This window comes from Gastrolobium bilobum, unplaced genomic scaffold, assembly GCF_033153095.1.
Source record: "Gastrolobium bilobum isolate Gb01-03AN ecotype WA unplaced genomic scaffold, APGP_CSIRO_Gbil_v1 utg12113, whole genome shotgun sequence".
Taxonomy (NCBI): domain Eukaryota; kingdom Viridiplantae; phylum Streptophyta; class Magnoliopsida; order Fabales; family Fabaceae; genus Gastrolobium; species Gastrolobium bilobum.
The window spans coordinates 54,647-72,252 of NW_026896539.1; the positions used below are offsets into that span (position 1 = coordinate 54,647).

The window sequence follows — 17,606 nt, forward strand, 5'->3', positions numbered from 1 at the left end:
CACCAGCTTTTCGATCCAGAGAAGAATGGTTAGAATGGAGGATAGAGAGAACTTCTTGTAGTTGTTGCTACAAGTCCTCCATCTATTGGTTGTGTGTGTCCATCCTCTGGTTGTGTGAAAGCTCCATAACAGTGAATTGGCGATCCTAAGCAAGCTCTAGATTAGAGATTTGCTCTTGCATTGTCTGGCGAGATAGTTGGAGTTCATGAACCTAATGTGTAATATCACGTAGTCTTTTGTTTTCCGCCAATGGCACCAATGAAAGCACCAATATAACGAGGGAGATCTGGAAATTAAGAGAGATAGAGAGAGAGAGAAGATGAAGTGTGGATTCACATAAACCATACCATTCTCATTCATTCTCTTTGTCTATATAATATAGGGGAAAATATGTATCATTTTAAAGGATGTAAAATTGTGTCATTTTAAGTGATAAAAAGAGATAGATAAAGAATGAGAAAGAGTGGACAAAAAAATATAAAGATATGGGTCCCACCTCTTTGCGAGAGTGAAATGATATAAGTGATGTAATTTAAAAGGACAAACACTTTTCCCTATAACAAATTCTATTATGTTACACTCATTGGGCTTTCAACGAAAATAAGACTCCGATATTGATTAATGGGCTGGACAACAATACATCTATCCCACTATGTAATCTGAGAAACGTTTGGGCTGTTGTATCTTCCTTCTGTCTCTTAGCACAATAACAGTTGCTGGGTTGTGGTCTCTTGGGCTTGCATCATGGGCAGGGCCGGTTACAATGGTGCAGTTTTATTGTCTTTTTCTTTTCTGTTAAAAAAGTTTTAAAACGATTGACGACTATGCTAAACAAAATTACTGTCACTGTTCTAAAGAAACAATTTAAAACTCTAAAGCTATATACAAAAATAAAAATAATTAGAAACGTTGAGGAGCATAAATTTTTGCATGCTTTTGTTGCGCACTTTAAGAAAAAATAACATTCCTAAAAAAATTTCAGCATCTAATTTAATGGGAAAATGCTATTCAGACAACTAGACAAAGGACATACCTAAAAGATATTACTGTACGCAGAGCATGTTTCACTCGGGTACATGCAACCGCATGTTTCAAGGGAAAATTCTTTATTCTATCTGATCTGTAAAATAATTCTTGTTGCTCTAATATATTAAACCGAACTAAACCACCATTGGTGAATATCTAATTCAATTACAGAGTATCAAAATTTTCAAGCACTCTTCAATGTCTTGCTGAGATGATATATAAAAGAGCTAAAGTTGCTTCCCTAAAATCAAGATCAATTGCTTGATCCCAATTGCCTCAACTGTTTGCCTCGTCAATACAGAATCTTATGCCAGATTTCCCCCCAAATCAACCAGATGAAAAGCTCCTTTGATAGAAGGATTTGCCATAGGTTCGAGTGTGTCCAAACGGGGGCAGAGATGCCCATGGATACTCCAAAATACAACGGCCCATGTTTCATAATAATTTCCTTTTGATTTTTATACGGCCTTTGAGCTGATGTATAATGCCAGAGGTAGGTTCGTTTAAATTATCTAAATCAAGTATAAAAGAGTACAAACATCAGCAGAAAAACAAATAAGACTCCCACTATATATTAATGTGTCATCGGATCATACTAACCTGATGAAACCACTCTATCAACGTGACTAGTTGAGCTGAGACAGCTGAGTGCCATTTAGTCCAAATTTCCCCACTTCGGTAACTTCCAATAAAATAACTCTTCAGCTCCTCACCAAGCTATTCAACAATTTTTGGAACATACCCTTCCCTTTGGAGCTCTGCGTAGAGCAAATCAATTATGTTACATACATCTACAGAGTCAAGCCATAAGCCATCACCAGCGCGAAATTCATGCAACTGATTCTCAATTTCAATCCAGCTACAACCAGGAGTTTTAATGACACCCTTCTGTCTCATCAACTCTCTCATCCTTGCTGAATCATCCCACATATTCAAATTTGCATATATTTTTGATGAGATAATATAGTTCCCAGAATTTGAAGGATCCAACTCCAGAAGCAGATGCATAACCCGTTCACCTATTTCTACATTTTTTTGCCTTCGACAGGCACCATGTAAAGCACCTAATGTAACCTTATCTGGTTTTTCAGGCATTTTCTCAATGAGATCCCAAGCTTCATATAAATGACCAGCACGTGACAATAGATCAACCATACAAGAGTAATGCTCAATTTTTGGTACCAATCCAAACAATGTGCTCATCATATCAAACAATCTGTAGCCCTCTGCAACAAGGCCTACATGCACGCAAGCAGAAAGCAGCCCTACAAATGTTATGTCGTTAGGGCGAGCACCACCACCCTCATTGGACATGCGCTGAAATAGTGATAGGGCTTCCTTGGCTTTCCCATGAGAAGCAAGCGCAGAGATCATTGCATTCCAAGAAGCTTCATTTTTTCGGGGCATGTCTTTGAAAACTCTCTGTGCGCTGTCCAAACTCCCACACTTAGCATACATATCAATCAATGCAGTAGCCACAAAAATATCATGTTGAAATCCTCTTTGTGATGCATATTCATCAATCTGTTTCCCCAAATCCAGAGCCCCAATGCCGGCACACGCAGACAGAACTGCGGTCAAGGTAATTTTATTTGGATTAATATACTCCTCCTTCATGCCATGGAATAAAGAGATTGCTTCATCCGCCATTCCATTTTGAGCATATCTGTCATGTATGTATAAATCGAAGAATAAATAAAAAATTGAGAATGTAGGAAAACCAATTTAAGACTCACAATTGGAAAAGTGAGTAGAACATGAACAAAGCATTCTTAAATCTACTGTCTAATCCATCATGCATAATAAGGGCAACTTGGTTCTAAAGCTCCTGTTTTGTGCAGCGTTTGACCCATACAAATAGTAAGCAGTCTTACCTTGATATTACCAAAGACAGATTACATGAATTGAACTATGACCTCCTGGCCACATGGGACAACACCAATTATTCTACCAAGGTTTCCCACCCTAATCCAACATGTTTATCCATATAAAATACCATTACATGATTATGCTCATGCAAGCCAAAAGATAGAACCAATTAACTTAGTTAATCTCTAGAAAAAAATATAAACAATATTCTTACCCTGATATAACAGCATTCCACGTGATAACATCTTTTTTTGCCATGCTATCAAAGACCCTTCTAGCCGACACCAAATCACCACATTTAGCATACATACTAATCAAAGCAGAACCTATATACGAATTAAGGGTCATGTTATGTTCCACAACAAACCCCTCCACCCACCTCCCCAAGTCCAAATTTCCCAATTCACCACAAGCCCCAAGAACACTCACCAGACTCATCTCATCAGGCTCAAACCCAGCATCCCTCAACTCCCCAAACATCTCCACCGCCTCCCTCGCGTAACCCATCTTCGAATACCCAGAGATCAACGAGTTCCACGACACCAAGTCCTTCTCAGAAATTTCATCGAACACCTTCCGTGCACAACCCAACTCGCCACACCTTGCGTACATAGTAATCAACGAGTGACTGGTATGAGAATCAGAGTCCAACCCAAGTTTGAAAACCATAGAATGGCCCAAACGGCCATGTTGAATCTCCACAAGATTGGCACAAGCGAGGAACAAGAAAGGGTATGTGAAGTTATTAGGCCTAAGTCCCAAGGACTTCATTTGGTAGTAAAAGTGAAGAGCGAGAGGGTAATGGTGCCACGTGGTGGTGAGGCCACGGATCATGATGTTGAAGGCGTAGTCATTGGGGTGAGGAGCAATGTGGGAGAAGAAAAGGGAAGCGTAGGTGAAGTCCTTGAGGTGTAGTATAATATGGGAGAGAAGGTGGTTGGGCTTGTGAATGGAGTTCACAACCATTTGGGTGTGAACCTGTTGAAGGGTCTTGATTGATGAACATTGTTTCACAAGGGATAATAGAGCTTCGGCTGAGTAGTGATTTGCATTGGCAACTACATTCTCAAACCGGGAAATCAGCATGTGTAACTCAACCAGTTCTTAGTTTTTTCGTTGAGTTCACAAATCTTTTGGGTTCAGGAATCAGCACATGTATAAAAATTAATATATAGTCTCGCCAATGGTCTTGGTCTTAATCTTGCTTCTTGGGTGCCAATCCAAACACGTTGCCGTTTGGTCTTGGCTTTCCATATTTTGGTTCTCAAGTAGTGTTCTTTCATAAGCAATATATCATCGTAAACCCTTATGGCCGTTTTGGTAGAGTGCATAATTTTTACAATCCCATAAAACTCATTGTTAATCCAATTTGGTATATAGATTCTTAAAATTTGCCTGCCAAAACGAGATTTCTACAAATTAAAATTATGAATAAGAATCTCGTAAAATAATGGGAGATCATTTTCTTTTGTTATCGGAGAAAAATCATCTCCTGCTATCTCATTAATTTTTTTTTAAGTTTTTTGTTTTTATTTTGGAAAAAAAAATTCTCAATGTTGTAGAAGAACTCTTTCTCATGTTAGTGAGAGTTCATTTTGCGTGCAATAATTTCTTTTGTTTTCTTTCTTTTTTATGTGTGGGTCCCACTATGAATTTGAGTATGTAGGAAAATTTTCTCCTCTCCAATAACATGAGAAATGCATTGCCCTTTTATTTTTTAAGTAAAATGGTGGGACCCAACATAAGATTATGTGGGTGACATAAGAAAAGAAAATTCCAGCAACATAAGAAAAGATTTCTCCTAAAATAGTTAGATTTCAACTTGGTAGAAAATTTTTACATAATTTATATGATATAAATATTTTATATTTTCATGACTAGAATATTATTTCTTATGGAAACCTTTTTGTGGCATTTTTCAAAAATTCATCAAAGGTTAATTTTATATATCCGTCCACAATCCCAGAAATCATTAACAATCAATCAAATATAGTATCAGGAAACTTGAGCCAACATTCCTGAGAATATTTTGACTTACTAAATAACTTTTTGTTAAAATTCCTAGAAAATTCATTTTCTCATAATATTCCTCGGAATCATGGTTTTTATGAACAGAAAGATTTCTCGTCTATCAAACGTCGCTGTAATAAAGTTTGTAGTTTTTCCTAACCTCAAATAAGTAAGTGCCTTTTCTAATATAAACTTTTTATATTAAAAAAAGAGATTAATGTTTTCGATGTTTTAACAGATAATTTTATCTCTTACACATGTAGATCCCGTTTGAGGCCATGTGGAGAAAAGAAAAAAAAATATGGGCCTCATATATTTTTATATATGTATAGGAGATAAAATTATCTATAAGAAACATTAATTTCTTAAAAAAAAAAAGGATTTTATTAATCTTATGTTGTAGGAAAATAATTATCACCTACTATAGACACAATCATGGGTAAAGTCTACACACTTATAAACAATAAAAATAAAAATAAAAATTGAACTACGTGAAAATCTATGGAGGTGTACGAAAAAGAGCTATTCTCTAACAACGTACAAGTTTTTCCCTAAAAAAACTATTCGTACTAGTATCGAATCCCTCCATCCAAGCTAGAGGTGGCAATTTGGGTTGAACCCGACGGGTCAACCCGCCAACTCGCCAAAATGGGGCGGGTTAGATTATACTTTTCAACCCACCGACCCACCTCAACCCATCCCGTTTAGTTGTGGGTCAAAATGGGTTGGCGATGGGTCGGGGCAGGTTGGCCCGCGGGTCAGTTCTTTTAAAGCTTTTGTGATATAAATTTTTTTAATCTTAGTACTCGTCTAGAAAAAATAAAGAAGAAAAACTTTATTTATTACAAAGGTTATCCATATATTGAGGCAAAAATAAGTTCCTAAAAAATATTTGACTGAATATTAGTATACATTTAAGTTTGAGATTGAAAAAAAAACTAAAGGGATTGTGAAATAAAAATAAAAAAATTATAAAATTAATAAAATATAATTTATTTTTAACTTTTAACTATTTTTTATTTTTTAAACAGGTTTACCCGCCAACCCACCACAAAACGGGATGGGTTAGGATTTTCAACCTACATCAAAATGTGAGGCGGGGCGGGTCAACCCATTTTTGACGGGGCGGGACGGGCCGACCCATTTTACCACCTCTAATCTGAGCTCGACTCCCCCAACTATCTAAACTAGCCTGAGGCCCATGTGGTTACACTGTTTTTGAGAGGCCCAACATTCCCACAAAATAAGATTACGCCTGAAATGTATGAGACTATGATCGATTAGATTATATAATGCTTGTTTTTTAAAGCTTAAATTTAGAGAATAATTGCTTGTTTTTCAGTAAGATTTTGATTATAATCTATTTGAACACAAAATAAAAAAAATTCAAACACACATTTTTAATTTTCATTCTGTGTAAAACTTAATAAAACGATAATTTAATTTGTGTTCCAGAGCTGATTAGGCAAGTACCCCCTATTCAGAGGCATATGTATCTTTACATATATTTTACAAATTATTTTCTTATTAATCACTCCTGTGTACATTGTTATCCTTCTTTGTTGGTGATACCATCTATATCTCTTCACTTGCATGGCTAACATAGCCCCAATTGCCCGCAAGTGCGGATAGAAATTTTTTTTAAAAAAAAATTAAAAAACTTTCTTTAGCAAATAGATTCCCAGATGAGCATTGAATTATTTTATTTTATTTTTTTTTGTAAATAAAGAGGGGCTAAGCCCCAGAAACAGAAAGAAATTACAAATCATAAACTAACAAGCTAGACATATTTCTAGCATCAGCAACTATAAGTTTCATCAACTGAGGAGGAGGATCTTTAAAAATCTTAAAATCAGCATTGAATTATTTGTATTGAGTTAATAAATTATTGTTGGCACCATCGACCACGTCAGCGTTAACTACAAGGAACTTGACGTTCATAGGGGTGTCGTCAAGAATAATAAAAGGGTAGCTCAGTTGGTAACTGAGTTTCTAAAAATTTGTTTGAGTCAGGGATTCAAACTCTGCTTTAAGTAAATTTTTGGAGGCTAGAGGAGGACAAGGTGAAGGTTAAATAGGAATACCTTCAGGTTATACCAAAAAAAAAAAATTTAATTACTCTTTTTATTATGTAAAAATAAGTTTATTAAAAAAATAATAAACAAGCAATTATTTTTACAAATATTATTGGAATAAATTAAAGAATTTATATTTCTCATATTATAAGAAATAATTTATAGCAAGTACATATCTACGGTTGGTTCGATTTTAAATGCATTTAAAACTTTTTTCTCTGGTACTGTCAGTAAATGACAGGATCGTAAGACAAATTTCAAACAACTATACCTGGCTACCATTTTCATATATGAAATCTTTTTTGTTTTTAGTCATAAGGGATATACTAAAACTTAATGAGGGGGAAAATGATAGGCAAAATATGAGTATAGAAATTTATTAGAGAACAAATCTTACAACCGCCAATCCGCCATTTTTCCAGAAAGTTGTGTTTTAATATACTTCAATATTCTTAACTTCTGTTTTTAATTTTAATTTGCTTGGGAAATAAAATGAGGAGGAAAAAACCAAAGAAATTATAATCGTAAATATTTAACTTATTTTTCTCTTTAACTTTCTTTTACATGACATGCTGTAGTTAATGCAACTGGTTATTTCATACAGCTTTTTTTTTTTCATTTCTTTCCTTTTGGCACATGAAATATCAACGTGAAAGTTTGTGGGATCAAGATCTTCTGCAATTAATTTTTAATTGCAGAGATTTTGAACCCTTTAAAATAATTTTTCTCTGTTTACCAAAAAAATTCTCATATTAAATAATGAGAACTTCCTTTAAAAATTATCTACCGTTTGAACTATGACTCTGAGGCTGCAAATGCCATTTGTAGTGAGAGATAGAAACATGAAAGAACGGGGCCAAAAAGAAAAAAGAAAGCAAACAAATCGCATAAAAAGTGATAACAACATAATTAAAGACAAAGTAAAGAAAGACACATGTATATGATCACATGTACGATGGATCAAAATGAAGTACAAAAAGACAACACAAGTGCGAAATTCTAATAGGTCAGGCTACAAATTATGTAAGGAGATTGCGGAAAATAGAATAAGACAAATTAAAAAGCACTTCAGTGCTGGCTTTTTACATTGATATATCTTTCATAGTGGATAGATCAGTAACCTAAACTAATAATTAAACTAGAAGTGTGAAGCTGCCTTTTAACACTACGTTACTTAAGAAGGAAGAAAATAAATAGAGGCACGCATTACACTTTTTTTATTTAAAAAAAAAAAGGTGCATTATGTGATCCTTGGAAGAGTCCAATTGTGAGAAATGTTAACCTTTCTATCAAGTGGGCTTCATAACACTTAACGGATCTACATAAGTGACACATTAACCTGTTCATTTGATAGGAGAATGAATTCTCGTGTAATATTTTAACTTGTATGGTCATGTGATGTGAAAATTTTGAGTCTTAATTTCATTAACAAATTGTTGACCAATGTTGCGAAATCGGCAAGTATACCGGTCGTAGAAGTAATAAAGTGATAAGAAAGATCGTTCCCTCGAGGATTAATGCACCAATTATTACTTTAACTAGTCCCTTTAATTTGAAAAACTCGATTTAATTGAGAAAGTAATTGTTGACTGTAATTTAATTAAAGACAAAAATGATCAACAGCATTCAATAATAATCAAGAATGTTAAAAGAAAATATGTGTGAATAAGATTGTAAAGGAAATTGCAGTCATGATGCACTTCACCTCCGATCCTCCCTTATAATTATAAATTAATTCTTATAATTAATTAATTCATTAGCTCAGACAATTCATTTTTTTCCTATTAAATAGTTGAACCTCAATGTCTTAGTGTATTCAACCCTTCAACCCAATTAGAATCCTAGTATCCTAGTAATTCCTCTTGAATCAAGCATTAAGCAGATGAATTTAAAAATCTGCAACCTATGTAAGCCTATGTCTAGATCATATACAGTTTGTTATTCTATCCTAGTCAGAATTAAAACCTCAATATTCCTATTGTGAGCTCTAACCCTCAAAACCCTATAATAGAGCGATCAATTCTAAAAAGGGTATGAAAAAATTAACACGGGTAGAATAAAACTAAATAAATTAAAATAATTATAAAAACAATTTAAAAACTACAAAGGATTCACATTGGGTCTGTGATCCTAACTACAAAGAAAAATTAGCCAGACATATCTAACATTAACAATTCAAAATAATAAAACTTCATAACAAAGAGTGAAAAGAAGAAGATGAAGAAGAAAGATCAATTGTCTTCAGTCTTCAAATTCTGCAGAATTCTGATCTCCAACGTGAGCCTCCAAGAACTCTGTCGATTTCTTAATTCTCACAATTCTCTTCAGCCAAAGATGATTTCCTAAGGGTGTCTAGTCTCCTTTTTATAGACCTTGTTCCCTTATTCCGAAATCCTGATCATGTCTTCTATTTAGGATCTCCTCCAAATACACATTGAAACTCGATTAAAACCTATCACGTGCTTCTCGCGATACTAGCGCCAGTTTGGCGCTAATAGCGTGGAAATTTTGTTTGGAGGCAGTAACTTCGCGCTACTAGGGCGAATCTCGTGCTGATAACGCGGATGGACTGTGTTGAAAGAATATGCTGGCACTGACAGCGCCAGGGCCGCGCCAGTAGCGCGGTGAATGAAAACTTGTGTTTATCTGTCCTGCTCAATTGGGCCTCTTTCTCATACTTTTTCCTACAAAAATATAAAAAAAAAAATCAGTGACAAGATACCTGATTAGGATTTATCAGTTTAATGACAATTATGGGCCTTTTCATTCAAGATTCTTGCTCTTTTTGACTTAAAATCATATATATGTTGAAGGCATATCAACCAACAAATAAAATGATAATTTTTCTTTTCCGTTTTATGAACTTTTTTATTAAAATTGCGACTGTTGATCAGTTAATGAATAACTTAGATTTCTCCCATGATGTAATCATGTTCAAATGAGAATTGAAAAGATCCATTCTCATTTGATACTCACTTTTGTAATTTGGTTTGGAATCTGGATGTTAGGTACTTTTATTATTATTATTTTCAATTTCACCGCAGTAGTGAAAGCCCTCCACCAGCGATAGTGCCATTTATAGCATCAAGAATATTCAGGTTTAATTCAACTCCAAGCTTGAATCCAATAGTTGGGAACAAGAAATGAAGAGTTAGGAGGGAGTTATAAAGTGCCTCTTTTGCTTGTTTAGGGTATGGCAAACACTTAATTCTTACTTTAGGATTAATAAGCCTTTTTATATAATGCACATATATAGATACTGCACATTATTTTTAGTATAGTGTATATTAGAGGTGAAAGTGGGTTGTGTCGGTCTATAGGGGCCTACGGCCTCGCGTATATCAGGCCAAGCTCGGCTAACTATAAATAGGCAAATAGAACATGTCCGATGTAAGAACCCGCACCGTTAATTAAGGAAGTTAATTAATTAATTATGAGAAATTAGAAAATAATTTCATATTTGACTCTAATAATTATGAGAATGCTTAAATAATTATAGAACGTAATTAATAATGTTGAAAGTCGTTTTTCTGATGAAAAGTGCAGATATCGATTCTGCTATTCGGTATAAATGTGTACTAATAAAGTATCTCAGAAAATTATAATAAGTATATGGATATTCCTAGAATAATATGTAGGACTGTGATTTCAAGTTTCAAGTCAAAATAATGAGAACTGGTACCAGAACTGATACTGGCTATGGAAAAGCGCGTACCGGAAAGGTGCTGCGAAAAATAAAATAAAAATATGATAAATCTTAGAAAAATGAGTAGTTTCAGAATCCTAAGTTTGGGATTAATATATTAAGCGTAGCATTTATCGCTAATACTGTGTGATTAATTTTAAGTGGTCTATAAATAGACCATTCCACACAACCCTAGGCTAATTCTCTAGCTTTTGTGCATGAGTTGGCTGCTGAGTGTGTGTCTCCATGCTGCCACCTTCATTCTTGATCACCCTTGCATGAAAAACTCTCCAAGCTACCTCTTTTTCCTTGATTTCTTCATCTTTAAGCTTGTATACACTTGAGAGCTAGCATTGTAAGGAGGTGAGGGTGCATATTCTGAGTCTTCAGCCACTGTGTGAGGTGTGGGGGGCTGTTACCTTTGGTTGTGGGGTTGGAAAACCATTTTCTTTGGCCCTTGAAGCTCCAAGGAGCTACCTTGTGAAGTAAAAGACCTACCTTGAAGCTCTTTTTCGTACCCTTGTGGAATCAGAATCTTTGGAATTGATTGGTGAGCACCAAGAGCATCCTTTGCTCTATTTTGAGCCTTGGGTAAGTTGTACAACCTTTGATCTTGAGTTTTAAGGGGTAAAAGTTGAGTCTTGGCATGTTAATGAGATAAACAAGTAACTAACGTGATAACTGACCTAGAGGGGTTTAAAGATGCATGTTTTAACATTTAGAAGTGTTAAAAATGGAACCTTTGGAGGGATATCTCGCGAAAATGCAGAACTGCATTCTGTAGTGAAATATTCGGATATGATATCCGGATATGTGATATCCGGATATTTCCCCGACAAATATCCGAATATTCTGGGTTTTCGTGAACAGTAACGGTACTGTTCATACAGAACTGAGTTAGGGGTTTGTGGACCCTAGATTGATGAAGTTGGACTTATGTAATGACTTGTTAAGTTGGAATCTAAGTGATTTAGGGCTTGTGGCTTTGTAAGAATCCTAAAGACATGAAACGTAAAGGAAATGCGTTGTTTTTATGTCATATGCTTGTTGTGTTTGAATATTGATATGATTGCTGGTCCAAAACAGATTGTGATTCTGCTGTGTGGGACTTTGAGCTTGTGTGGACTCTTGGTTTGGATAGTTAGCTTGCAAGGTAAGCTTTTGTGTCCTCGGTTTAGCCATTGTTTGTTCCACCATATCCCATGGGGGGATGGTTTATATGCATGATGTGCTTACATGCTTTGATAATTGAAAATGCTGTTGAGCTTTATGTGCAATTGCTTTTAATATGTATGTGTTGTTCCACTTAGACGGTAAGTCTGAGTATGTGGCGTCATACAAGACGGTGACACTGTGGGTGGGTGCAAGTGGCGTCTTGCACTAGTGTGGGTAATAGACGTATTCCTGCATTTCTCTGGCCAGTAGATTAGTTATAACACACATGACATGATTATCTGCTTCATGGCACTGTTTTGGAACTTATACTGTTTAATTGTTTTTGGAACTTATATTGCACATGTAAGTGTGCTTGGGGTGGAAGATCCTTGAGGACCCCTTGTCTTACTGAGATTTCTGTTTAGAGATCTCACCCCACGTTTGGGGCACATATTTCAGGTTCAGGTAATGTGGGGGTTGAGACCTCTAGCAGCAGGAGGCCAGAGCTTAGCTGATTTATATGTTGTTTTGTTGCTTATGTTGGATGCTGGATTATGCATGTTGCTATTATGCTTTAGTTTCATGTTATGTTATTGAATTGAGACTGTTGTTGGGCCTTGTTGCCTTATTTGGTGAGCATGGAGATTGTCCATGCCACATTTGACTATGTATCATTGTTTAGATTTGAGTTGTATAAACTATCAGGGTTGTCCGACTTACGTGTTGTAGTGTCGTGACTAGAGACTCAGTTAATGATCTTATTTATGATATGAGGTTATTCAGTATAGATATCTGTCTTTTGCATTTACATACAGACAATGTTTTTGAAATGAATTAAGTAATTCAACTTGGTAATATTAATGACGTCATAATTGAAAAGAAAAATAATATTCCTCATTTTTAATTAAGTGTGGCTTAATACGATGGCATGTTAACAAACTGGGTATACACGGGGTGTTACACCTAAGCTTTTAAGAAAGCCTATTTAGGAAACAGGTCATAGGTTTTTTCTTTTTTTATATGTCGGACCTATAAGCTTACAGGCCGACCTATATCATATTATTTATTATAAATAAAATAAAATAATATTATTCATTATAAATAAAATAAAATATTATTATTCATAGTAGTACCAAATGGTGATAGTTCAGTTGATGCATGTGAACTGAGTAGGTGGTGGAAGGATCTAGGTTCGATCCCCACCAATACTACCTTTGGGAGGGGCATAAGATCTATATCAATCTCTACAATAGCATCATAATCAACATTTGGTGCTGGAGAAAGAGTTATTGATGCTTATCGTTCTAGCTTGGTTGAAGATACCATCCAAGCTTTAATATGTGGTGGAGATTAGCTACGTAATAAGTATAAGTTGAAGAAAGAAGTAAAAGGTATAAAAAGATTTTTTGTTTTTTTATGAATGGGTCAGGTCAGGCTAACAATTAGACACATACTATGCTACCGGGCCAGTCAAATTGAAAATTTTTGACATAGATTTGGGTTTTTCAAGACAAAGCTCGGCCCAACCCAGTCCACTTTCACCTCTATGTATATTGATACTGCACCTGCAAATTTATTAGGGGCTTTGTCTTGGGGGCATATATTTTGTAATTATGCAACATATAGCCATAATTGTCTTCACACAAAAAGTGGGTAATGCTCATCTTTTTCTCTCTCTTTTTCTTAACAAATCTGGTTGCATGAGACAATTGTCTTATACATCATTAGAAACATATCCCCCTTGTTTTTTAATTACAAATCTTGCAAGATCAATGAAAGTTCACAATATTATTTATGTTTTGTTGTACTGTATATGCCTTTATTACATTTTCAATTATCAAGTTCAGATTACATCATTATATATACTAAGGGAATAAACATCATTGGAAAGTTTGATGATGTGTCACTCCCTCCTTCAATTTCACCAATGTGTTCACACTTGAGAAAATTTGAAAACTTTCTTCTTTTGGAATTTTTTTTAATCAAAAATTAATATTAAATAAATAATAATAAAATAAATCAAAATTCGAAAGTACGGAATTTGTGGGAGATATCTAATTAATGCCTCACTATCATTTCTACATTGGAATTGTAAGGTTCTTAATTGAAAATTACTAGAAAATGAAAAGTCTATTAATGATATTGAAAATTATCCTACCTAAACAAAATTTTTCAGTTCCTCCCATCTCTCAATTATTCTTATAAATACCAAATTTCAAAATGGCATCTTTATTTTTCTCTCACAACGCCTTTCTCAGCTCTGATTCTTCACCCAAACCCATCCTTTCCTTTCCCCTCATCCACTCTCATTCTATTTCTCATTTTCTTGAACATTAGTCACAGACTCGATTACCTCTTTCCAGTCAAAAAGGAAGCAAGACGGAATCTTTAGCGAAGAAGATCCACTCTCATTCTTAATATTGTGAAAGGTTCCATCTCAATACTTTCTGATGTTGGTCTAGGAATAGCCATGTTCAGTCTAGGTACTTCTCTCGAGCCTTATAATTTTTTAATTTTTTTTTCCTTCCTTTCATTTTAATTCTGCCATTGTCCTAAAAAAATTTATGTTAATTATTATGGGAACCATTTATAATAAAATGCTTTCTTAAACAGGTCTGTTCATGGCATTACAACCCAAGATCATTGCCTGTGGAAAATCTGTGGCAGCATTTTCTATGGCTGTTAGGTTCTTGACAGGTCCAGCTGTAATTGCAGCAACCTCAATAGGCACCAGTATGCATGGAGTTCTTTTACATGTTGCAATTGTTCAGGTGAAATATATATGAAACCCACTTTGTCATTTAATCAAAGTCCAATGTCGTTGTTCTTAGTTATTTATGATAATAAGTTTAATTTTTGCAGGCTGCCCTTCCCCAGTGTATCGTTCCCTTTGTGTTTGCCAAAGAATACAATCTCCATGCAAATATACTCAGTACTGCGTAAGTGTCTTTTGTAAATCTATTTTTAATAAAATGCAATAGATGCAAGTGATTGTGTGGACTTGTCGCATATAAAATAATTTCTAAAAGAGACTTCACAAATTGTGCAGGGTTATATTTGAATGCTGGTTGCATTGCCCATAACAATACTCTACTATGTGCTACTTGGAGTCTAATCTATCTTGGGAAGCAAAAGCAATAGAAAAGAAGTATGATGCTGTCACTGTACGTAAATCCAAGTCAAGCTCAAGATATTGGGTTTTAGAGAAGGAAAGAGAAATTATATATAGTGTATTGGATTTGTTCAAAGTTTCCAGCTCACTCTTCATTCTCTCTATTTGTTAATCGAAAAATCTTTTAGTTAGGTAGGAAAGCAAGAGATTACAACCTATGAGGCGCGAGAGAGTCTTCACAAATCAATATTTTTATTATATCATTATATATACTAAGGGAATAAATAACATTGGAAAGTTTGATGATGTGTCACTCCCTCCTTCAATTTCACCAATGTGTTCACACTTGAGAAATGTTTGAAAAGTTTCTTTTTTTGGTAATTTTTTTAATCAAAAATTAATATTAAATAAATAATAATAAAATAAATCAAAATTAGAAATTAAGGAATTAGTGAGAGACATCTAATTAATGCCCCACTATCATTTCTACATTGGAATTGTAAGGTTCTTAATTGAAAATTATTGGAAAATGAAAAGTCTATTAATGATATTGAAAATTATCCTACCTGAACAAAACTTTTCAATTCCTCCCATCTCTCAATTATTCTTATAAATACCAAATTTCAAAATGGCATCCTGATAAAGATGAATAAAAATGAGTTGCCAATTCGATGAATAAAAATGAGAAATCGTTAATCCTAAGATGAATGAGATGTGAATGGAATCCTCATAAAGATGGGAATGTTCATAATGATAAGATGGAAAACGAAAAATAATTATACAAGATATAGAATTTAAAATCATAGATGAATGAAAGATATTTTATTTTAATTTGAAATTTAAAATATTTAAACTAAATAGTTAGTGCGAAAAGAGTTTAGTATTAATTAGTGACAAACAAGTGTATTAATATCCTACTTATTTTTTAAAATTCGAAATTTGAAGTTGATATAGGTGGGAAAAAGGGTTTAACATCTTTTAGCAGGAGACAGCTGTATTAAATTTCCATCTATTATCTTCATCAAAAAAAAATCCATCTATTATATACTTAAAAGGAGAATCAAAAAACTGACGTGTCAAGCTCTCATGCAGTTTCAACTTTGTGTTCACACTTGAATGTCAATTTAAAAAAATTTACATAATAAGTTTTTAATTAAATCAAAATTCGAAATTAAGAAATTAGTGGGAGACATCTAATTAATGACACACTATTATTTTTACATTGGAACCTGTAAGGTTTTTAATTTTTGTATTGGAAGATGGAAGATTCTTTACTAATGTTATTTGAAAATGAAAAACTCATCATTTGATATTTTCTTATAACCTTCAAATCATTCAGACGCTTAATCTTCTACCTCCTGTGTGTTCTCACATGCTTGTCAATTTTGAAAATAAATAAATAACAAAAAATTAAGTTTTAAGTAAATTAAATTTCAAAATTAAAGTGTTAGTGGCAGACATCAAATTAATGTACTACTATCATTTTTATATTGTAATTGTAAGGTTTTTAATTATTCTATTGGAAGGTGGAAGGTGCATTACCAATGTTACTTGAAAATGAAAAATCCATCATTTCATGGAGAATATACACAACCTTCTATGCATGTTTCCCACTACTTTAAGTATAGAAAATTGTTAAATCTGTTAATAATATTTATTATTATGTCTATTGGGTGGGAAAATATTTAATATTTCAAAATTCAAACTTTTTAAATTAGAATTTTTAACTTGACAGGTGGAAAAAGAATTCCGCATTAATGTTTCTGTAGTGGAAAAAAATATATATAATAAAATAAAATTTAATATAATAAATTATAGATTAAACAAAAAATTATTTAAAATTTATAAAAAAATATGTATAGTTGATAAAAAATAATTTAGATTTGAATTTAAATGAAAACAAATTAGAAATGACATATTTATACCTTAAATAAATTAAAAATTTAACATTAAAAAGTAGGGAAATTCAATTCTTATGTTACAGGAATCAAAAATTATTTTCCTGCTGACTCATGGAGAAGTGTGCCATACTTTTTATGTTTTTTTTTTCCTTCAAAAAGCAATGGGTCCCACGAAGAAGTGTGTCTGCAGGAATATGAAATTTTATGATGCAACAGGAGAAACTGAATCCCCTAAAAAGTAATACAAAAAGAGAATTAAAACATTTTCACACAAGTATTTTTTTAACATAAACGTTTTAAATATATATGTATAACCAATATTAAAAATATAAAAATTATAAATTAAAAGAGAAAAAAATTAAATTTTTCAAAAATATGTCTAATTAATACAAAATATTCGATTATATTAAAAACAATTCAATTCAATTCACCAAACATTTGATTTAGTAGAATACTTTTTGTATCAACTCATATTTGTTCATTATAAATGTGTTACAAATATAAAAAAATATGCACAATGAAATATAAAATAATTTAAATGAGAATAAAAAATGACATTTATAATTAAGTAAAAAATGATAATAAAATTTAATCACTATAAAGATATGACTTTTAATTTAATATATAAGAAAGAAATTAAACTTTCATTTTTTTTATGTAAGAGTAAAAAAAAAAATACAATTTCCTATGTCGTAAATGAAAACTAGAAATTATTAATTGAAGAATGTGCACATCCTTCTATGCATATTTTCCACTACTTTGTGTATGGAAAA

At 33.2% G+C, this 17,606-nt stretch overlaps 1 protein-coding gene and 1 pseudogene across 1 annotated transcript; one reads left to right on the forward strand and one right to left on the reverse strand.

Moving 5' to 3' along the window:
- Positions 1–1,593: 1,593 nt before the first annotated feature.
- LOC133300337 (pentatricopeptide repeat-containing protein At2g34400) lies at positions 1,594–3,981 on the reverse strand. The gene is made up of 2 exons (XM_061499859.1): positions 3,110–3,981; positions 1,594–2,692 (listed from the first exon to the last, which is right to left on the reverse strand). The coding sequence occupies exons 1-2, from the start codon at positions 3,979–3,981 to the stop codon at positions 1,744–1,746; spliced, it is 1,821 nt and encodes a 606-aa protein (XP_061355843.1). The 3' UTR covers positions 1,594–1,743.
- Positions 3,982–13,240: 9,259 nt separating this feature from the next.
- Positions 13,241–14,935, forward strand: LOC133300338 (auxin efflux carrier component 2-like; annotated as a pseudogene).
- The last annotated feature ends 2,671 nt before the right edge of the window (positions 14,936–17,606 follow it).

Excerpts from the sequence above, each read along its gene's own strand:
- LOC133300337 (XM_061499859.1), bottom strand. The coding sequence starts at position 3,981 with ATGCTGATTTCCCGGTTTGAGAATGTAGTTGCCAATGCAAATCACTAC. Across the intron at positions 2,693-3,109 it reads TGGAATGCTGTTATATCAGG|ATATGCTCAAAATGGAATGG; the intron begins GTAAGAATATTG and ends CATACATGACAG.